We start from the raw sequence: 24401 nt of genomic DNA on the forward strand, positions 1-24401 counted from the left end.
TTTTTTTATTTATTTTTATTAACATATTATTTGTATTTTATAATAATATATATATATAGCATATATATAGCAATTATATATATTGTATATATTCGTGTGTAATTTAAATCTAAGTGTATTTTTATATTAATATACGGATATATAAATATGAAAATACACTCAATATGACATTATATATATGATACATATACATATATTATATATAGATATAATACATGTATATATATATCATATATATATACACATATTATTATTATTTTTTACACTGATTTTACACTGTTTTTTTTTACTTTATTTTTTTGATTTTTCACTTGCAGGGAGACTGCCTGTCAGCACAGACAGTCTCCCTGCAGGCAGATACACAGACACCTATTGCGGTCATGTGATCGAGTGATCACATGGCCGTGGGGTCCTGATCTGCCGAGGGGGGACTGCCCGGGCAGACAGGCAACCCCCCTGGACCGGGTGGAGCACTGATTGCCGCCATGGGACCGACGGCGATCAGGTAAGTAGCCCCAGACCGTTATGGCAGTTCAGGACCGTCAGCGGTCCAAACGCACGTTTTACCGCTGACGGTCCTGAACCGTCAGCGGTCCTGAAGGGGTTAAAAGAAAGATTATTAAAATAAATTATGGATGCGTTATACAGTAATTATCATATGTTATAATAAATGCTGTGGCCTGCTTAATCCATACTACGATGTCTGTCATTATTTGGGTTAGTTTATGTATGATGCTGCATGGCGATTCCCCACTACGTACATACATGATTTCCTTTCTTGGAAAGACATGATCTGGGCGCAAAGAAGATGCAGAGATCTGACTTTTGTTCCACCTTGTTTGTTTATATTGGTGACTGTTGTGATGTTGTCTGATTGAATTTTGGTTTGTGTGTGATCCATGACTCAAATACTAGAAGTGCATTGAAAAACGCCTTCAGATCCCATATATTGGATGATTGATTTGCCTCCTCTTCAGACCAAAAAGTAGGCTTTTCAGATGAGCACCCCATTTGCATTTTTAAGCATCTGTTGTTATCATAATCCACTCCATTTGCTGGAAAGACCAGCCCCAGAACAGAAACTCTGATTTTCTCCCTCAATCTAGTTTATTTCTAACCTTCTTTGACAACCTGAATTCCAGATCCTCTATGTGACAAAATGGCTTTTGTCACTTGGTCTGCATGTGACAAACTGCCCTGCCCCCCTATCTCTTGGAGGAGCCGGATTGCTAGCCTCTTACCCTGGGATGCTGGCCCTTTAAGTTATGGAGTCTTAAGGCACTTGGGACAGAGCCCTTTGTCCCTGGATCACACCGTTTGCCTTAGTTGCTTGGATTTTACATTTCCCCTGGTGCATTCGTATGTTGGTTCGTGCAGTTTAACTTCCAGTACAGCCAGGATAATGCTGTCGGCTACAAAACACGCGAACAGCTGGTGAAAGCCAAACTTCAGTCGACATTTTTGAGAACTGTGTTCCTGGGATCGGAGCGCTATTCGCCTAGAATATACGCTCAGATCCAAGCTATCTGGGGGTGTGTGGAACATGGGGACTTCGTTCAGCGAAACATGAGTTATTGATTTTAATACAGTTTTGTTAAAAGGTAAAAAGCACATGTTTCTCTCTGCCCGGAGATAATTAGGTTCTCTGCAACCACTTAAGTTAATTATCTCCAGGATATAGAGGAGGGGTTACACTCTTCCTGTGGGTGGTGGGTGTGTATAAGAATTGTACTGTATACTGATTGGTTCTGCATATTTTGTTAGTCTTCCACAAGGTCCCATGTGGGAGTTCCCTTGCTGGGAGACCATCATAAAAGGGCTGAGTTTGGCCATCAATAAACACATTAGTTTTACCCCTTCATGAAGTCTCGACTCATGTTTGGGGAATTGGGAGCTATAATCACTACCTCACTCTTTTCAGCTTGGATTTCGGGAGACGCTACAAGGATCAGCGCTGCATGGATAGCAGGATCCTTTACACTCTTCTTCTCCTTACTGATTTTGCAATCTTTAATTGGAGGGTCTCATCCGAGGTTTGCCTACTGCACTGCTGAAATAGAGGACATGAGAATGCGCAGTACACTCATGGCTTTCATGGTACAACATGCTTCTCTTTGAAGAAAGGAAATTTCTTCTCTGACCTTCTTGATCTTTGGAGATGGTAGAAACAGAAAAGGGATCTTGAAGTTTACTAAGAGTCCCAGAAACTGGATACTTGTTGTAGGAGAGAGCTGCAATTTTTCCAAGTTGATCAACCAACTGTGACTTTTTAATCACTGAACAGTGCTTTGGAACTTGCTCTGAGAAACCAATCGTCCAAATATTGGACAATGGGAATGTCCCTTTCTCTGAGATATGCTGCCAAAGGAAGGAGGAGTTTTATAAGATTCTTGGTGCAGAGGCTAGACGGAATGGTAAGGCCTTGAACTGGAAGTGCTGGATTTTTTCCCCTGATGTGATGGCAAATAAATACTTTCTAGAAGCCACTGCCATAGGAACAAGCAAGTAGGCATCTTTTAAATCCAGAGTAGCCATATCGTCTTTTTGTAGCATATTAGTGAAAGATAGGATGGTTTACATATGGAAGCTCTGGCACTGAATACATGTGTACACCCTTTTTAAAGGGACACTATAGTCACCCAGACCACTTCAGCTCAATGAAGTGGTCTGGGTGTCAGGTCCCCCAGGTTTTAATCCTTCAGATGTAAACATAGCAGCTTCAGAGAAACTGCTATGTTTACATTGCAGGGTTAATCCAACCTCTAGTGGCGGTCTTCCGGACAGCCACTAGAGGCGCATTTGCAACGCTGGATGCGAAATTCGCATTCAGCGTGCAGAGCGTCCATAGGAAAGCATTGAGAAATGCTTTCCTATGGACTGTTTGAATGCGCGTGCGGCTCTTGCCACGCATGCGCCTTCCACTCCACTCGGTAGCTGACGTCGGCAGGGGAGGAGAGGTCACCCGGCGCTGGATAAAGGTAAGTAGTAAGACCGGTCAGTTGATTTGGGGATCTAAGTTTATGTTGCCTTTCCCAAAACGAGCGCAGTTTATCAAGATTTATTCTTAGAGACTCGAGGAACTCTCCTAAAACATGTTCTGTTGACATAACCGTCAGGCCCTGTCCTCATGTTTGTTTAATTATAAAGGTTTTTGATATATTTCATTTCAAAAGAATATTGTTTGGGGGGCGGGGTCTGAGCGCAGAGCAGAGCGGACGCATGCAGGCACAGCTCCCGCTCTGCAGGGCGCTCAAAGCGACTAAACTGCACGAAACAGCCCAGAAACGTTATAAAACGGGCCACCAGCGGGTAAAGCTACGCTGAACGTTCTGATACCAGACATGAAGCTACCACAGCCGGATTACCGTGAGTCGCATTCAAGGCCTAGCACGGCAAGCAACCTGAATGCCGGGGGAGGCGGCCGATCCCCCGACACAGGGACGGCCAAGCATGACAGCTCTCCTGTTCCCCTGCTACCCCCCCCCTATGGACCGGTGGGGGTCATCCCGGTCCCCGCTGGAAACTCATACTCACCCACCACGGGCAGAGACACCGTCTGACGGCAAGCTACACGAGGCGCCCAAGATGGCCGCCATGCACCATCTCGGGCAACACACAACAGATCTGAGGCTCCAGCAATGGAGATCGCACTTTGAGACCCGGTTCGATCAGATCTGCAAAGCATTTTGGAGCAGCCTACAACATAGGCCCCCATCCCAATACCCTCAGGCAAAACGAGAGATCACACCAGCGGCAGTCCACCTGTCCCACTCCAGGCAGAGGACCCATGCGGGTGAGCACCCACTCCGCCACGCTTCCAACCGGAAGGCTCCCCGCAAGACGCAGAACTCCGGGAGCCAGGTACACAAAAGACGAAGACCTGCGATATCTAAATCCGCTAAGCGGCGCCGCACAAAGCAGCGAACAACTGGGAGGAGATGGGGAAGGAACGGATACAACCAAATGGGAGCCGACCCGGCTCTGATCCTCCATACCAAGCGGAGACGAAACGGAGAGACCCGAGCGACCATTCTCATGAATGGGCCACACATCAAGCGAAGAGACACCCCATGCAGGGGGCCAGAAAGGCTGCTTACTGCTTTACATGCCCGGCGAGAATTCCGAACCGAGGGATTGGCTGAATCAGAGACACTCTTTGCACAGCGGACACTGCAGCTAAACTCAGAGCCCGCCATGATGATGATGGACACTGTCTTGCCCTAAAGCTACAACATACCGCAATTACCATACCGTTCTCCAGCGGCCACCTCACCTAGCACTGTATGACTTTCTAACCTCTCAATGCATATCTCATGTTATGTTAGGTTTGTGGTACCCTGTTTCTAAAAGTAATTTGTGAGCATGTTCTATTAATCTCCCTCAGCATAATTGAAAGCTATGTAGCAAATTACCAATGTTCACCCTACTCTATATCTTACAAGCATGAATATATATCTAGATATTATAACTATAAAAGCAACCGCAAAAACATTCTTAGCCAGATAGGCACTGTTTACACGGCGTTAATTGCTACTGTAATGACCCAACACAATAGACAGGCAATGCTAGACAGCACTCAGTTTATGAACCTTGATATGTTTCTATTACTAAAAAAATTGCAATTAAGTTATGCCATGACTGTGTATGCCAATGAAAAAACCTGTATACGCTGTCGTGGCGCTACAGGTATCTCTGTTATATATTCAAATGCACAAGAAAAATAAAGATTTATAAAAAAAAAAAAAATAATAATATTGTTTGCTATTAATCTTTAGGCCCTCGCTGTTAGAATACTTATACAGGGGTTAACCCATCATTAAGAATTTAATTTTTATTGATACTCAGTGCTGTGATTCTGTATTGGTCTTTCACAATACATTTGGCTGATGTGTGCAGTAGTCGGATTGTTGTGTTTTATAGGATTTGCACTTTGAAATAAATCTGTACGTTTGACCCAGAATTGAAATCGAATACTCTTTGCAAAGTCAAGAACTCAATTATGGTCTTGGATTATTTCCCCCTTGATATTTATCTTGCTATAAATGCGCAGTTGTGTTTTACAATAAAAATTCAGACAATCCCCTAAACTGGAACCCCACCGCTTTGCATTAATCATCCTGCCGTCTCCACACTGATTGAAAAGAATACAAATGGTTTGTAATGCCCTGACCCATTACACACCAATAATAAAAATTCTAATTCAGTACAGTATCTCCCTTTATTGTCTCGCTGAATTACAGATAAATAAATTTGTTTAAAAAAAAAAAAAAAAAGAAAGAAAATCGAGATATCGATGTAAGTCAGGTTTGACAGGGAGAGAACATAGGGGTAATACATCCTGCCGAAGCTGCAAAGAATGCCCGGCCAGCTGACCACGGACAATTAAACTTCCTCACACGTTAAACCAATGAAGGTTGGACGTCCTTAGAACGTACAGAAACGTTTAGCTCATTTTCCTTATGTCACAGACTTTATTTAGACATGTGTTTGACTTTAGTTCCAAGTTGGGGGTGTTGTGGGAAAGCATGGACTGGGATCTTCTCTCTGCTCCGGCAGAAGGTTCAGTTGCCCTTGCACGAAGGTTCATCATCACTCAGTCTAGCTTTCAGGTGAAGTTTGTAGGATAAAATATCTCCTGTCCACTTTGTGACAGCTTTCTTTTCACACACCCAGATCTCCTGTGCAACCTGGATATTAGGGGTAAAATTAGAAATAGTAAACATAATAAAGATTTAAACATAGTGTAGGAGTTAAGTTGTATCACTCTTTAAACTTACCTGCTGTATGAGTCGGAAGTCGTGGCTAACTAGCATCATTCCGCCTTCAAACTCATTAATAGCATCTGCAAGAGCATCTATTGTCTCAATGTCCAAGTGATTGGTGGGCTCGTCAAGAAAAAGCATATGGGGGGTTTGCCAGGCCAGCCAGGCAAAGCAAACGCGACACTTCTGACCATCAGACAGGTTCCGGATCGGACTCACCTAGGGAAGGCATGGGGAAAAAGGAGAAGGTGTTAATATTGTCAAATAGTATAAAAACAGATTACCTCAAAAGAAAGAGCTAAGGATTGGAAAGTGATGAAGGCGAATTAAGTGATTAATGAACCTTGGTAGTGTGCTGTTCATGGCACCACGATTGCCCTGACATTTCCCTAAGTAGTAAAACCGTTTACCAATTTACCTGGGTGCCACCGGGCTGATTACCCTCTCCATGAGAACCAGAATCTCTCAACATTGTGCCAAGTCCAGCACTTTCAGCCAATCTGCTGGCTCTGCATGGAAAGATTCGGGCAGGGTGTGGCACCATGGTGGACAAATTGTCTGTGACAAACTCCCCTCTCCAAGTGAGTTTGCCACGAGCTCCTGAAGGAGCCTGCTTGCCAGCCTCCTGCCCACAGACTATGGGCCCTGCAGAGAAACCTGTAAAAGACTACCAAACCTGACTGACTTAGCACTGATTTTCCTGGAACTGTTTTGGGCTTTGGACCATGTGCAAAGTCTGCCAAAATTATGTGGGGTTTTAATTATTTTTAGGGTACTTTTGAAAAAGTCTGTCTTTTCTGTTCTTGGAGATAATTGGATTATAATTAGTACAGTTACTGATCCAATTATCTCCCAGGCAGAGGGGAGGGATTGTATGCGGGAGTGTCATTGGTCTGTGACTTTGTGCTGCAGTCCCCCACAAAGTCCAGGGGGGAAGTGCATATAAGGCCGGTTGTGGCTGCCATTAAAGCATTCCAGCTTGCACTCCAAACGGTGTGTCGTCCTGTTATTGGAGGGAAGGAAGATTTACGCCGGTGTCTGCTGTTCCAGCGGGGAAAGTCCTTGTAGAGCTGCCTTGTAGAGCTGCCATTCGGCTCCAGGAAGGAGCGGTGCCAGGGCCCCAGTCAAGTGACGGCGAGTGTGGGCAGAAGTGATGCAGTCTGTCCCCTGTTCCAGCTAGGAAGCGGTCCTTGGGGGAGGTACCCAGCGAGGGGTACAGGGAGCTCCGTTACATTGTCAAACTGTTAGCAAACTGTCTTGGGGAGAATGGCACGCCAGGGCACAGCGTATTATTATTTATAAAGCACCAATAAGTTCAGTAGCGCTGTGCAACGGGTGGACTAACAGACACGTATTTATAACCAGACAAGTTTGACGCACAGGAACAGAGGGATTGAGGGCCTGCTCAGTGAGTTTACATGTTAGAGGGAGTGGGGTATAGTGACACAGTAACAGAGGGCCTGCTCAGTGAGTTTACATGCTAGAGGGAGTGGGGTATAGTGACACAGTAACAGAGGGATTGAGGGCCTGCTCAGTGAGTTTACATGTTAGAGGGAGTGGGGTATAGTGACACAGTAACAGAGGGATTGAGGCCCTGCTCAGTGAGTTTACATGTTAGAGGGAGTGGGGTATAGTGACACAGTAACAGAGGGATTGAGGGCCTGCTCAGTGAGCTTACATGTTAGAGGGAGTGGGGTATAGTGACACAGTAACAGAGGGATTGAGGCCCTGCTCAGTGAGCTTACATGTTAGAGGGAGTGGGGGTTATAGTGACACAGTAACAGAGGGATTGAGGGCCCTGCTCAGTGAGTTTACATGTTAGAGGGAGTGGGGTATAGTGACACAGTAACAGAGGGATTGAGGGCCTGCTCAGTGAGTTTACATGTTAGAGGGAGTGGGGTATAGTGACACAGTAACAGAGGGATTGAGGGCCCTGCTCAGTGAGGTTACATGTTAGAGGGAGTAGGTTATAGTGACACAGTAACAGAGGGATTGGGGGCCTGCTCAGTGAGTTTACATGTTAGAGGGAGTGGGGTATAGTGACACAGTAACAGAGGGATTGAGGGCCCTACTCAGTGAGTTTACATGTTAGAGGGAGTGGGGTATAGTGACACAGTAACAGAGGGATTGAGGACCCTGCTCAGTGAGTTTACATGTTAGAGGGAGTGGGGTATAGTGACACAGTAACAGAGGGATTGAGGGCCCTGCTCAGTGAGTTTACATGTTAGAGGGAGTGGGGTATAGTGACACAGTAACAGAGGGATTGAGGGCCCTGCTCAGTGAGTTTACATGTTAGAGGGAGTGGGGTATAGTAACAGTAACAGAGGGATTGAAGGCCTGCTCAGTGAGTTTACATGTTAGAGAGAGTGGGGTATAGTGACACAGTAACAGAGGGATTGAGGGCCCTGCTCAGTGAGTTTACATGTTAGAGGGAGTGGGGTAAAGTAAAGGTAGGGTAGAAAAGTAGGTTGCTAGGATAGTATTCACGAAGGGCTTAGTGTTTTGTCTTTGATGAGTTTCAGGAGAGGAATCAGCTTGTATTGTAGTGCTTGATCTGTTCCTTTAATACGAATCCAATCAGATGTAGGAAACCAATATTTACAATTTCTGAACGCATTGTTTACTGTATTTGTGGTTCCGATAGCAATTTGTTGGGATAGATTAACAATACAGGAATAATAGGTTTTGGGGGGGTACCTAGAAATTATGTGCGGACATGGAAAAGGTCAGGGAATACCCAAAAGTTTCATCCAAAGGTTACTATAATCAAAATAAATAAAAATAAAAAAAAAGGTACTATAGCCTCTAACATGTAGTAAAATTAAATAATAAACACAGAGGCAATGCTCTCCATGCAGCCCAAGCCTCCTCCGGTGATACTGCAAGGGTGGGGGTGGACATCCAATCCTTTTGTTAGCCAGCTTGGGGCTCTTGTTCTGGACTGCTACTACAGACATATACACCTCCGTCAGCGACATCAGATGTCAGCGTTTCAATGGAGTAACGCACTACTTGGAGCGCAGGCAGCTGTATAAGCAGCCAAGTATGGAGGACACAGAAGGAAAGATCTAGGATTATTTTTACTTACAATCTAACAGATACACCCCTAAGAAGACATGCAATTCAATTTTCTGCATATTTTCTTTAGGGATATATGAAGAAGCACCTTTTAAAAGCTGCAGACCAGCTGTTAGAGTGACTGTTTGTGACAACCAAGGAGGCGACTTCTACTGAAATGTGGAGCGTTAAAAACTGCTACAAATAAGGCAGAAACGCTTTGTGTCCGGAGTTTAAAGTCAGGTTTAATTATTCTTTCATAATAAAATTTTAAATAATCCCCAAGAATCTATACCACCACAAGGGGAAACACAAAATAATGTTCCAGATGAGGTTTCTAGTATTGTTCATACGCCTTTCAAACCTGATGCCCATTTTTACCCTTGGTCTGCTAAAAGCAAATATTTAGATATCTTTAATGAGTTAGTTCAAGAAGATCTTGACAAATTGATCAACATTAGATATCAGTCTAACTTAAATAAAAAGGAAAGAGGCGCGTTCAAAATACTAGCGGAGAACTCTAAAACAGTTATTAAGGAGGCGGACGGGGGGGGACTGTGATTATGGATAGATCTTACTATATAGAAGAGTCATATAACATCTTAAACGACATTAAGACATATGAGATCTTGTCTCTTAATCCAACCAGTAGGTTTTTGTCAGATTTAAAACAACTGTTAGAGTTTGGAATAGAAAAGAATATTATTAACAAAAAAGAATATGATTATATTTATAATCCAAATTGTAAAACAGCTACTTTCTATTTCTTACCCAAGATCCATAAGAATCTTGAGAGCCCCCCTGGCCGTCCTATTGTAAGTGGTATTGACTCTTTGTCATGCAATCTGTCCGAGTATATAGATTTTGTCCTTCAACCCTATGTTTCTTTAAGTGAGTCATATATTAAAGACACTGGACACATTCTACAGGATCTATCTTCAGTAGAATGGAAATCCACATATGTCCTGGCCACTGCTGATATAACAGCTTTGTATTCGAATATTCCACATGAAAAGGGCATTTTAGCCATAAAAGATATACTGATCCATCACCAATTTATTTCATCTATTCAAATCGAATTTGATACTATGCATGTCTTTTGTACTGACTAAAAATTATTTTTGGTTTGATGGACAGTATTTTCTTCAAAAAATGTGGCGTCGCCATGGGTACCAAATTTGCCCCCAGTTTTGCCAATATGTACGTTTCCCATTGGGAGCAACGACATATACAGCTAGGAAACCATCTGGGGGGCAATTTGGTCCTATGGCGGCGCTACATAGATGATGTGTTACTTATATGGGAGGGTTCCATTGATAGTCTAAATCTCTTTTTCAAATATATCAATTCTAATGACTATAATCTTAGATTTACTCATAACATCAGCCAGGTATCTCTAGATTTTCTAGATTTAACTATCTACATAGATCATAATCTACTTAAAACCAAAACATTTTTCAAACCTACCGATTGCAACACAGCTATAGACCTTTCTAGTGCCCACCATCCTCCTTGGCTCTCTAACGTACCCAAAAGCCAACTAGTACGTTTACGTAGGAATTGTTCGGATGATAGCATATATTTCTCCAACAGGCCCAGAAAATTAAAATACGATACTCAGAAAAAGGGTATAATCAGGATCCATTGATACAGACATACAGACTATATTGGATACAGATAGATCTCATTTTTTCAAAAGTTCAAAAAATCACCCTAACCAGCAACGAGGTAAATGCATTTTTGACGCTCAAAACAACAAATCTCGAGGGGGCGTGGCCGACGGTGATGGCTGCCTAGGCGAAGAGCTCTGCGCCCTGCCAGACCCGAAACGCTGAGCAAAACGCTACTCACCCCTGCCAACGACCTACAAACTTGCCTGCTGAAGGGAGGACAGTCTAGGTAATGGCCAACAACAGAAAATCCGGCAAAAAGCCGAAGGAAGGGACCCCCTCCGTCGCCGAACTCCTCGCGACGCCCAGGCCGCATGTAACCAAAGATGGCGGCGGCCAACTGAGCGCGGGCTCTCCGGACTCCCCACAAACGAGAGAAAACGGGCACAGACCTCTGCAGACGACCAATGCTGAAATCCTGCACTCAATTGCAGAGGTAAGACACTATCTGGCTGGGGAGATAGAGAGATCAGCAAGGGAGGTTAAGGAGGAGATTCAAGCAGTGGGCCAGCGCACTGAGGCCCTGGAATGGAGGATGGACCACGTGGTAGCAGCCCATAATGAAACAGCCTCCACCACCAACCACCTACTCACTAGAGTGGCTGAACTAGAGGCAGAGCTAGAAGATGCCTCTAATAGGTCCCGCAGAAATAACTTGAGAATTAAAGGCATACCTGAAAGAATTAAAGATGCAGACCTAACAAATGTATTGCTGGGACTGTTTAAAGATCAATTACCTGCCATACCGGAACATCTATGGACCATTGACAGGGCGCACAGAGCGCTGAGAGCCAGGGGCCCACCTGACAGCCCCCCTAGGGACGTGATAATGAGGTGGCACTTTTTCTCTACCAAAGAAGCGATTATTAAAAGCGCACGCCGCCACACTTACACGCTGGATGGCTCCACACTCCACCTTTACCAGGACATTGCACCTGCCACTTTAGCCAGGAGACGGGAATGGAAGCCCGTTGCTGACCTAGTCAGGGCAAAGGGCCTCAACTTTGCATGGGGACACCCCTTTAAAATGCTGGTGTTCAATGGCCCGCGACCAGCTGTACTCCTGCCCACGGCTGACCCAAAGGCCTTCCTCCGGGGACTAGGTATAGAAGTCCCAGAAGATTTCCGACTCCCCCAATGAGGGACCCAAGCACTAGGCCTTTTACCCAGGGATGGGGCAGGCTTGGATGGCGGTGCACCATAGGGGACCCAAAGGGGCCTTCCCTCTACCAAACATTACCGACTACTAGCCAAACTCACCCTAACGATATCCCCTCCCGCACAAACCAGCAAGATGAGAATCAGACCCAAATCATAGGTTATACCGCAAAAGTGGACTACTAAACTGAACACAGACTGCTACAGCTGCGGACCGCAAACCCACGGACGATACTAACACCAGAGACATTATTCAAAGATCCAAAGTATACAACACTCAAGAATTCAAGACAAGACAGGACCTGTTACAGAAGGATTGCTACCACACATCAAAGTACAGCACCTAGGGGCCTGAGAAAGGACACTGCGAAAACAAACGGAACACAGTATACCCTAGAATTTGCATGAAACGCAAGGGACTGATACTGGATGGGTAACTACGCATCGCCCGTTAAAAACATCGCAACATCACAAGAAGAAAAATGACGCAGAAACAGAACGGATGCTACTCTAACCCGCGACCACAGACTCACACTACTGAGTAGAAACGGAAGCTGTGCTAGGACGAGAACACACCTATACAGCAGACCCACTCGTGCTTGGCCCGTCCATGATACCACCGTGCTGCACAGATTCGTGACTCTTACACCACCCATTTACAAACAGGACAGTGCCGGAGTCCACTACTGAATGGGACACTGGTTCATCCCCAGGCATTAGGACACTGCACAGGGTCTTTGAAAGGGTAGCATCCACGACCAGAAACGCAAGTGCATACTCCCTCTCCCCCCAACCCTCAGTATTACTCTATTACGCTATTGTTTTATTATTATCTCATTATTATTTTACTATCTTCTGCTTTTCTGTTTTTACGTGTAATTCTCAGTACTTAAGGGGACCTCGAGGGCTTTCTGGTGATGACGGAACCTGGGGGTCATGACTTAGACTATCGGGTGTATATGTGGTATGGGATAATGCTTAGTATCCCACGGTTAACCCCATCCCCCCAGACCCGTTTCCGGGGCAACCCCCACAGAGGTGACTGACACTTCTTATTCTCTCCGGACATCCTTGTTCTCCCTTGCCCCCCCCCCCTATCCCACGGGACGGGTGACGGAGTAGCATACCCCGGCAGCTCTGACATAGACGGGACGATGCCCCCCCCCCTTGCTGACCCTGAATGATACCCGGGTAAGGGGATTAGGACTTTAGAGGGGGGTACTAGGTGTAATAGTTCTAAATGTATTCAATGTGGTAAATGCCTCAGGTTTAATGTCTCATGTAACTTACGCATATATTGAATGTCTACTTAAGGTCAAATAAGCTTGCTTCGTAACTGTATTGTAACTCTGTGAACGCACAATTGATTTGGTATGAGAATACACATCTCCCTTACCGAACTTGGCAGGGCACTAACGTTTATATCCTAGGATATCTAGATACTCGGGTCTTCGGCAGGGTGCTCGGCGATTGTTTGTCCCCTCCGTGCTACTTGAAGTACTCGCGGAGCGGACAGCCACCCCCCGATACACCCGGCACGAATAAGACCGGAGTGATCCCCTACCCCCCGTACTGTACCACTACCCCTCCCCTTCCCCTTACCCTCCCTTCGTACACCAAGGCTGAGACAGCTGAGACAGCCCTTGGGCCTCGACAGCCCTCCCACGAATAGCCTCCAATTACTCAACCCACAGACCGAACGTATTCTCCCTAGTGAGGACTCCCTTCCCATCCCCATACCGGTATCTAAAAGGAGCCCGGTCTCTGCCTCCCCTCCCTAGTCCACAAGCACCGCTCCCTGGTGGGGGACGCGGCGGACAGACCTGACTACGACACTCACGGGACTGACAGGACCTTACTCAACCCGAAGCATGGCCACACTTAAAATTACTTCCCTTAACGTTAACGGCCTTAATACGCCGACCAAACGGCGACTACTAATGAGGGAACTAAAAAGACAAAAGACAGACATAGCCTTCGTGCAGGAGACTCATATGTTGCGCTCAGCCCGGATTCAACTAACCGACCACCTGTACACCAGGGCGTACTCTTCCAGAGCTCTGGTGAAAAAAACCGGAGTAGAAATACTCATCCATAAAAACTGCCCTTTTATCACTTATACGACACAATCCGACACCACGGGTAGGTACATCATCCTTACTGGGACCATACACGCCACCACCTATCACCTAATAAACATCTATGCGCCTAATCAACCAGATCCAGCCTTTTGGTACAACTTACACGGTATCGTGCAGAAACTATCGCATGGTATAATAGTATTGGGGGGCGACCTGAATGCTACCCCCAGTCCACCAGTCGATCGTAGCACACCGGCGGGAGGTCAGAGGACCCCGAGGGTTGGGGGACAGGATAAATTACTATTTCAATTCATGCAAAATACACAACTACTTGACCCCTGGAGACTGCGACACCCGGGACAAAGAGACTACACTTTTTTTTCGGCGGCACACTCCACTTACTCCCGCATAGATTTATTTTTGGTTAATCAGGCCGGGATCCCGTGGATCAACCTCATTACGTGGTCAGACCACGCAGATATAGAACTCTCACTACGAATCCCAGGCCCTAGGCCACCTTGGAAATGGAGGTTGAACAGCACACTCCTTAAAGACCCAGATGTAGCACTGCTTATTCAGAAAGACATTGTTTCCTACTTCGAGGAAAACGACACACCGGACCTAACACAAACTACAATATGGGCCGCCCATAAGGCGGTCATCCGGGGCTCCCTCATCAAATTGGCAACTAGGCGAAAAAAGCAGAAGGCGGAAACCCTCTTCGAGCTCCAGAAGGCGCTGAGGAGGGCCGAAGCCAGGCACAAACAAACCCCCACGAAGCAAGGACTCCAAGACCTTCGGGAACTCCGTCACAAGATTAGGGCCTTAGCGGTTGAGGAACTTGGTAGGGATCTAGTCCGTAAAAAACGACTTTATTATGAGCGCTCTAATAAAATGGACACCCTCCTGGCCCGGGCACTCAACCCCAAACAACAGTTCAAAACCATAACGGCGATCCGAAACAAGACAGGGCAGATCACACACAACCCCTCGGAAATCAACCAGGTCTTTACGGAGCTCCTGGCAAACATATATGACCACTCCCCGGACTTAAACAGTAACAATGCGACATATGCGATCACGGTCGCAAACTACTTGAACAAAACAAAATTGCCACATCTCACGCCGGAAAACATACTGACACTGAATGCCCCGATAGAGGAGGAAGAGGTCGATAAGGCCATCTCAGCACTTAAAGGTAATAAAGCCCCGGGACCAGATGGGTACGATGGTTCCTACTATAAGATCCTTAGAGACACCCTAATCCCACGATTAGTTATGGTATATGCGGAATGGATGGACGGAGGACATCCCAACCCAGAAACACTAACAGCAGACATCACCCTCATCCCGAAACCCGGTAAAGATCCGTCGGAGGCTGGGAACTATAGGCCCATTTCGCTCATAAACTTCGACGTTAAATTGTTCGCCAAAATTCTAGCGACTCGTCTAAACCCCTTGCTGGAAAAACTGGTCCACCCGGACCAGGTCGGCTTTGTGCCATCTCGACAATTATACGAGAACACTAGGAGAGGCGCAGATGTCATATGGTGGGCAGTGAAGACCCGGACGCCTTCTCTGATCCTTTCCCTGGACGCAGAGAAGGCGTTCGATAGGGTCCTGTGGCACTACCTCTTCTCGCTTTTGGAGCACCTCCGAATGCCGGAGAGGTTCGTAAGGGGCATAAAGGCCCTGTACACCGCACCCAGGGCGCAGACAGCCGTCCCAGGAGCGGCTGCGACCCCATTCACGCCCGCCAACGGCACCAGGCAGGGCTGCCCCCTCTCCCCCTTACTGTTCGTCCTAGCGCTTGAACCACTTCTGCAACAGATAAGGGAAGACGGGAACATCCCAGGTATACAGGCAGGGGGAGAGGAGTACAAAGTTTCAGCGTACGCCGACGACATAATGGTCACAATCACCAACCCCCAGAGATCTCTGCCACACCTTCTCTCCCTCCTAGATGAATACGGGCAGGTATCAGGCTATAAAGTTAATTTAGAAAAATCAGTGGCAATGCCACTGGAATTGAATACAGCAGAAATCATAGCCATACAAGCCAATCACCACCTTCACTTCTCGAGAACCGAAGTCAAATACTTAGGGATCAAACTAACCGCAGACCCAGAGAAGCTATACGACGCGAATTACACGCCCACGGTGCAAAAACTATGCAAGGACATAGACAAATGGCAGGAGAAGCCAATCTCATGGATTGGGCGGCTTCATGCCATAAAAATGACGCTGCTCCCGCGTCTATTGTTCTTGTTCCAGGCTCTGCCGGTCAAAGTTAGTAAACAAGACCTCACCACACTACAAAGACACATAGATAACTTCATATGGGCACAAAAACGACATAGAATAGCCAGACAGGTGTTGTATCGACCGAAGTTAAGAGGAGGGCTTGGACTCCCAAATTTACATCTTTACTACTTAGCGGCCCAATTAGCCCAAATAGTGGCGTGGCACACTCCAGAAGGCTCCCATAGGTGGGTCGACCTGGAAACAAAGCTCATGGGCACAGACCTACCACAATACTGGATATGGGTCCCTAAACCAGACAGACCCGCCCTAAGCACCACCTGCCCGGCCGTCCTAAATTCGGTAAGAATTTGGGACAAGACGGCTATCAAATACGCACTCAAGCACATCCCCTCGCCACTGACACCATACTTGAGAAACAAGGCGTTTGAGCCCGGGCTGAGCGCAAGGGACTTTAGGGGCTTGGAGAGCACGGGGATGCAGAGATACAGACAAATGTACGAGGGCGGAGCCTTCAGAACGTTTGACAGTCTTAAACTCCTGACGACCCTGACCACAAAGGACGTATTCCGCCACATGCAACTACGAGACTTCGCCAGATCTCCAGAGGTTAAAAAAGCAGCACACGCCCCAATGACGTTTTACGAACAGCTATGTAATGCCGAAACCGTACAAAAAGGCTTAATAACCGCTATTTACTCACATCTCAGCGCCCCCGTCAAAGACGCCACAGACCCACGATACATTAACCAATGGGAGACGGACCTGGGAGGGACATTGGAGGGAGAGGATTGGGTTGACATATGGGAAGCGACAGCCAAAACCTCCATTTGCGTACTACACCAAGAACAATCCTATAAAATGCTCATGAGATGGTACACCACACCAGTGCAACTACATAAAATGGGTAAAACCACGACCGATATATGCTGGAAGGGATGCGGGGGTAAGGGCACCTTCATACATATGTGGTGGGAATGCCCCGAAATGCACAAATACTGGACGCGCATACAGACGCTCTTGACAGACGTTCTTTTGAAACCTGTTGCTTTGGAACCCTGGTCGATCTTATTATCCAAACCCATAGACAGCCTCCCCAGGACAGAACAACGACTCTTTGACAAAATCACACTAGCAGCCAGAAGGGCCATTGCCCAAGCATGGCTAAAACCTGACCTACCCACAGACGCAGACGTAATCGTAAAAATCAAAGACACATATCTGATGGACAAACTCACTGCCCAAATCAGGAACACAGAAAAATCTTTTCAAAAAATATGGCAACCCTGGGAAGACTACCTAGACGAATAGGGACCTTATAATACGACCCTGACAGACAGAGGCTACTGAATTGGCCTCACTCCGCCGCACCCCCCCCCCCCCCACGACCGGTGCTTCCCCCCTCCCCACCCCTCAGCCTCCTATCCCTACCCACCCTCCCCACCCCCCACCCCCCCCACTGTTCTTATTTTTCACCATTTCCAATTGTTGGTTGCACAAACAACAGACAATTGGACATATTACAACAGATTCTTATGCTTCTCTTGAACACAACAATGCATTACATTGTCCTCTCTATCTATACGCGGCCTAAAGGCACCCTAGACGATTACTGATAATACGGAAAAGCAAAATACCAAGGCCGTAAAGGCTAATATACACCTAGCTTCCGCTGTAGGACACACGTCACACCATGGAGGTCGATCTCGGTATGAGCCGTAACACCTCAAAGAGCCAGCTCAGCACCGAAGCGACTCACAGTTGTCAAAGCCTATACGGCCACATGCAACACAGACCATAATTCACCATTATGACTTACTCCATGAGAAGCGACTTATCTACAGCACTGTTCATCTACATTGCATTGTTCTGGTTCATTTCAATGTTTTTCATTGTATTGTACTGTTCTATTTTTATGCTATTGTTTTTTCCTGTTCCCCTGAATACAGGGCTGAAACGGCCCCCCCCCCCCTTTTTTTTCTTTATATTTCACTTATATGCGAAAACATCATCTGTCTACTGATGTATAACCTGTAAAAATGTTTGTACTCGGCCCCTGCGCGAGCCACTGTATTTTGATATGCCGCACTCCGTGCCGACACAAAAATAAAGAATTAAAAAAAAAAAAACAACAAATCTCAACTGGCATTTATTACCCAATATAAGCCACAAGCTAAAAAAATCCCCAAAATTTTAAACAAATATTGGTACATTCTACAAAAAGACAATATACTCAAAGATATAATTCCTAATAAACCTAGGATTATTTATAGACGAGCTACCAATTTAAAACAAACTCGCTCCCAGTCTTCTTCCCATACAGCCTCCTTCTACGCCCGTTTCTTTCCTTAAACCTTTACAGGGTTTTTATTGTTGTGGACACTGTTCCACACTTATACCAAAAAAAATATACCAGATTAAAAAACATATTCAATGCTCTACGACCTTCGTGATCTATCTACTTCAATGTGGGTGCGGGGCCCAATATATAGGCCGTACCACTAGAAAACTCCACATTAGAATTTTGGAACATTTTAATAATATTAAAAAAGGAAAATTAGATCATAGTGTCCACAAACATTGTAATTCTTGTCCACTTTTTTGTTGGGACAATTTTCTGGCTTTTGGTATAGATCATATTTTACTGGGCTGTAGAGAAGGTGACAAACTTCAAGAACTCATTCGTAAGGAAGCTTTCTGGATCTATACATTAAAAACTTTAAAACATGGGCTTAACGCAGAAATAGATCTACAGGGTCTTATTTAAATTCATCTCTTTTTGGGATCCTATATACATCCATTTCCTTATTCTTTTTATTTATCTATACATACTATTATTCTATTGTGTTTATATACTACTGTATTTTTGGGTTATGGATGTTTATTTATTTTCCTTGCCTCATACCAGATTTTATTAAAGACACGGAGGCTCCTATTATGCACATCTCTTTCTTTATTACTCTCAGCAGCAAAGATAGAGAAATATAAATATATCAAAAGAAAAAACTGCATAGGCACACAGGCAACCAATCACAAAACAGAGGAAGTGACTATAAAAGGCCTGTGTCACCCACAATCCCCCTCTTTCTTTGCTGCTCTCAGACCAGATAAGTACTCTCTTTTCACTCTCTGTCTAATGTGTTATTTATGGAATTTCTTTGGTTGTTTATTATGTGTTTATATTTTTTCTGGGGCTTCTGCTTACCTTCCCCCCCCCTCTCTCCCCCCCATAAGGCTACGGCGGAGGATTATCACCTCATAACTCCCACTCATTGACGCAGATCCTGCCTGCTATGACGGACTCGCTGAGGCGGTCAAAGATGGCGCGCTCCCACCGCGCATAAGAGCCCCTGGTCGGGCTAAAAAGACCAATGTGGATACGGGCTAGACACCGTACTGAGAGGTCGGTTACCGACCGGAGTGAGGAGAAGGATTATGTGGTTATGGTAGGTGCCTTCCTATGGCGACCCCTACTGGGGCTACTACCCTATCAGGTGCTCCCGCTCGGGCGGGTATTAGGGGTTCGACCCCTTTTGGGTCCTCTAGGTACACCCCGTTTTCTTTAACGAATCGGGCTGATACTTTGATACCTCTGGGCTCCTCCCTGGAGAATTTCAGAATTTACTTATGAGAGCGATGGGTCCCCCTTCCCTTTTTTCTGTACAAATGTATGTCCTACTTGATTCCGCTACGGCGGTGAATATGAACGCCCGGGTGCATCACCTGTTGGCACTATTGGCAAGTTTTCTATGGTCGTAACGACCGGACGCCAGAAGGCGATTCTTTGAAGGTTCACCCAGATTGGCGAATATGGCCATCTCCGCACCGGCCCTAAGCTGAAGGGAGGATGTTCAGGTGCAGACTTTTTGTCATGGAACCGGGGTTTTATAAGTGAAGACGTTCACGTTGATTGCTAAGCCCCAAGTAATTAGAAATGGTTTTGGTGGGGCCGGGTGTGACGGGAGCCGCCCGTCTGGCCGTGATTTACGGGACTCGTTCCGAGAATGCCAAGCTCCTTACTCCCTATGCGGGATTTCCACGAACTCTAGACTCCACTCCTCCCCATCCAGGGGGAGAATATATTAAGCCCCTGCCACCCCGTGGTTACTCCCTTCTGGTGAATACCCTATGTTCCCCTCCTCCTTATGGACAGGTGGCGGACAGGTTTGGCCCAGTTTCTGCTAAAGATGCTGCCTTAGTAGTTTCTCTGAGCGGTACGGAGCTACCGTCTAGTGTTTTTTCTGTCTTGACCTGTTGGCATTTTGGCCCCACTGCACTTGCCTGTCAGGGGGACAGGTATCGTGATTCTCCACGGAGATCCACGACCTGCTCGCCTTAGGGAAGATTCGAGGGTTACCCTGGGGTTACCAATCTTCAGATCAGTATAGTCTTGGTACCTAAACGGTGGGGAGGGGTTCGCCCCGTTCTACTTCCCCGACCTCTCTTTGTTTTCCCTTTGGTACCACCACTTCAACTGATGGGCATCCATTGCCTCCGGGATCATTTCTAGGAGTAGGTTTGGTTGGCCCATCTGGAATTGACAGAATATCTTGTTATTGTTACTATGAACACGGAATACGGGTTTTTTTTCCCCCCGTTTTGCCTGGCGAAGGAAACGTTCGAGATTGTTTTTGCTAGGGCTACTGCTAAGTCTCTCATCGGCTTCTGGATGTCCCACCAGGAGGTGCTAGGGGTACCCATCTAAATGTCTACCTGGACGACATCCTGGTCATATCCCTGTCCAGGTACCAGTTACGGTTGCGTGTCAACTGTCCGATCACGATGCTTCGGGGTTTCCATTTATTAATGAGCGGTTAGGAGCCAGTTTTATATAGTCCTCACGGTCGATGGAGTTTTTTCTTAGGTTTCACGTGGAACTCTATCAGATTGTTCCCGTTCCTTCCTGGCTCCGAGATCTAAACCATTATGAAGTTTGTCATGTAGACTTTTAGTACAGTGGTCCTGGTGGTCGGGCATTTAGTGAGGGTGCCAGACCTGCCAATGGCTTCCATCCAGGCTACGTCTCCAGGACCACCTTACTTTCTACCCCTTTAAGTCAGTAGGATTCCTATCTCTGTCCGGGTCACTGTTATGAGGCAAGGCGGGAGTTGGACGACAGTTCCAGGATCTATCTGATTCAAGGCTTGGCTCATAGGTAGACCTGGATCAGCGGGACCCTCTGTGAGCCGTGAATCTTTTCTCCCAGGGACAAGTGGTCCAAAATCGAGAAGATGTTGCACTCTGACTATTGTAAATCTTGGCGGGAACATTTTGTTTTCGCGTTTTTGCCCCGGTCGCGCATACGACTATGTTATGTTTTGAGTGGGCTATATGTCGGCGATGGGTTCCATTGACCAGCTAAGGGGCACATGGCGCACACGTGGCTAATCGTAGCGTACGGATTCTGGTGCTTTTTTGCCTTCAGGGTCTCGGTGACCGCTGAACACATTCCACCTGGACACTTCTAGGTCCGCTTGGACTTCACGTTTATTCAAGAGTTTATGGCGTTTTTTCTCGGTTTGTAACGGTTGTTGAAGCGGTTCGAGGTGGATCTATTGGCATCTTGCCTTAACACCTCGTTACTGAGGTTTTTACGTATGGAAGGAGATATCCAGCAACTGTCACGCTTGCCGTGTTCGTTCTGGACTGACCGGATATTTGGATGTATGCATTCCCTGCGTTCGATTTGGCTGCTTGCGGGCTCTTGCACTTGGCCCAGCACTAGGTGGCGTTGGTATTGATTGCTGCTCTGTGAAGGTCGCATCCATGGTTCCCTCGATTACTGAGAATGGCGATGATTTGCCAGGTTTGATTCCAAGCATTCGGAACCCTTCTAGACCGAATGGGACTACACTTCGTGGATCAAGACCTTCTACATTGGATGATGTGACTCCTTTCAGGACGTTTGGATTATCTTGGCCATTCTGCGATCAACTCCCCGTCTCCTCTGTGAAACATGGATGCCGGGTGATCGACTGGCCTTAGGTCATCATGACAAGTGTGGTCCGGTTGATGCGTGGGACTACCACTGGTTTTTCCGTATCTATCCCTGGATTTGGGATTTTTTCCTGGTCGGTCAACAACCTTCGTAGATCATCTATGTAGAGGATTCACCTTACTAAGTCACCTGGAGCTTAAAGTTTTACCATACGTTCAGGACGTTTTTTGACGCTATGGCCGGTGGGGTGTCTGGGAACTTACCTGGAGGTTACACAGCCACTACATTTTCCGGATCGTGCACTTTGTTCTTTCCTTTCAACGCTCCCCACCTACTGGTGTCCACTCTTACATTGTCAAGATGGGTTTCCTGACTACTATGTTGGCTGGTATCGACATGTCGTCTGATGCATCCCACTTGGTACACGAGAGTATGACATACGGGGCCTTGGAGGGCGGTTGTTGTTGTTTGGAGGATACACTACGGGCTGTTCTCCAGTGGCGAGTGTTGAGTTTCGTGACTCTATATTCCAGACCGATTGATCACATTGCATCTCATATGGTGGCTCAGCTTTGAACTTGCATAATAGGAGCCTCCGTGTCTTTAATAAAATTCTCAGATTTTACTATTAACATGACGTAAAGTCATGATTTTATTAAAGACACGGAGGCGAGTATTATTCCCGCCCACCCTCCCGGTGTTGGGTTTGGGATGAGATGCTGTTGGACTTACAGGTATGTGGCAATCCAGTCTGTTGTATGTATTTATTGTGTATATTTACTGAAGAAGTTTCAATTTTCCATGGTTTGGTTCTAATGGTAATTTTTTCTACTATAGGTTTGGTTTCCTAGACTGCTCCTGACAAATTTATTTGGTGAGTTTCAGTTTGGAGTTTAGATTTTACCATATTTCTCTCTCTTTTGTAGCTTGGAGTTCGGTTTGTTGCCGTTCCTGTTCTTACCGGTGTGTGATGTTGGTTCATGTTTCCTGGTCTTCAGTTCGCAAGAAAGAGGGGGATTGTGGGTGACACAGGCCTTTTATAGTCACTTCCTCTGTTTTGTGATTGGTTGCCTGTGTGCATATGCAGTTTTTTCTTTCATTTTGATATATTTATATTTCTCTATCTTTGCTGCTGAGAGTAATAAAGAAAGAGATATGCATAATACTCGCCTCCGTGTCTTTAATAAAATCATGACTTTACGTCATGTTAATAGTAAAATCTGAGAATTATACAGTAATCTCTTTGGTTATTATATTATATATAATTTGGGTTTTATGTAGATATAGATCCATAGGTTCTTGTTCCAATTAATTGTTTTGGTAGATTTGATCTTTTTGGATCCTACATACATTCATTCTCTTATTTCTCTCATTTCATCTACACATGCATATTATTACTGTATTGTGTTTGCACATTGCTATATTCTTGGAAACTGGATTTCTATTTATTTCTATTTATTTTTCCATTTATTCTTTCTTTTTGGCTTTTTGCCTCAGATCAGACTATATTGTTACTTCACATAGTAATCTCTATGGTGATTTATTATGCTCATTTCTCATATTCCAGCAGTTATCTATATGTATACTATTCATGCATACTAATTGTTTATTTGTTTATAGGTTGGTTTTTCACCTGTGAGCCTTGTTTAATAGCTTTATTTAATTTCTTCCACTCCGTATTATGTACGATATATATTGAAAGTTTTCGCTTTTCTCTGCCGTGTGGGGACAGATTTCTCTTTGCATGTACCTTTCTTTTGTATATAGAACTTTTTCTACGTGCGTCATAGCACGTTTGATTCTCAAGTGTTCTGTACTCTGCGTTCTTCGGACGCATGCGCAGAAGACCGGATACTCGTCATAGGAAGTGTGTCACTGCGTTCCAAGCTGGAACGCACGCCGCCGGTGAACGGAATCAAGAAGAATTACCATGGGTATAAGAAGCTTCCCCATAGATGCCTCTACATACATCCCTGAAGAAGTCCTTGTTATTTTATTCGGACGAAACGCGTTGGATGACGGACTCTGTGGTTCCTGTATTATTTTATGCTTTTTATTATTCCCTGCTTGTCCCATCTATGTAAGCTGGAATTCGTTTTTTATTCATCAAGCTGAGTTCCACTTGAAGTGGATACATGCCTACTACACTTCTTTGTCTGTAAGTGCAACCAATAAATACGCTTTGTTACTTTTTTACGTATTTCACCATGTATGGCTCCCTTTTTCCATTTCTTTGAGGCTATTTACATATTTGAATCTACTATCAAGTCTCCTATCATTATACATACCCCAAGGGGGTGAGAAGCCTGATTTTCACTTTTGTTTGGGAGTTCATTACCAACTCCATTTTTCCATTATTTAATCTATAAAGTATTATGCTATGATCTGTATTTTCTTATTATCCTAGATTTCCCTACATTCTTATATTACTACTCTGGTCACTGTATCCAGGTTGTATCTAATATTATATGCT

At 45.5% G+C, this 24401-nt stretch overlaps 1 protein-coding gene across 1 annotated transcript in view; it reads right to left on the reverse strand.

Moving 5' to 3' along the window:
- Nucleotides 1–5199: 5199 nt before the first annotated feature.
- ABCF2 (ATP binding cassette subfamily F member 2) overlaps nt 5200–24401 on the reverse strand; it is a 43145-nt gene continuing 23943 nt past the window's right edge. Inside the window, exons 13-14 of the mRNA XM_063452949.1 lie at nt 5778–5981; nt 5200–5687 (exon numbers count right to left, since the gene is read on the reverse strand). Coding sequence (XP_063309019.1) covers nt 5562–5687; nt 5778–5981 — 330 coding nt within the window. The 3' untranslated portion in view covers nt 5200–5561. The remainder of the gene's footprint in view (nt 5688–5777; nt 5982–24401) is intronic.

Source organism: Pelobates fuscus, chromosome 4 (genome assembly GCF_036172605.1).
Source record: "Pelobates fuscus isolate aPelFus1 chromosome 4, aPelFus1.pri, whole genome shotgun sequence".
In the NCBI taxonomy this organism is placed as follows: Eukaryota; Metazoa; Chordata; class Amphibia; order Anura; family Pelobatidae; genus Pelobates; species Pelobates fuscus.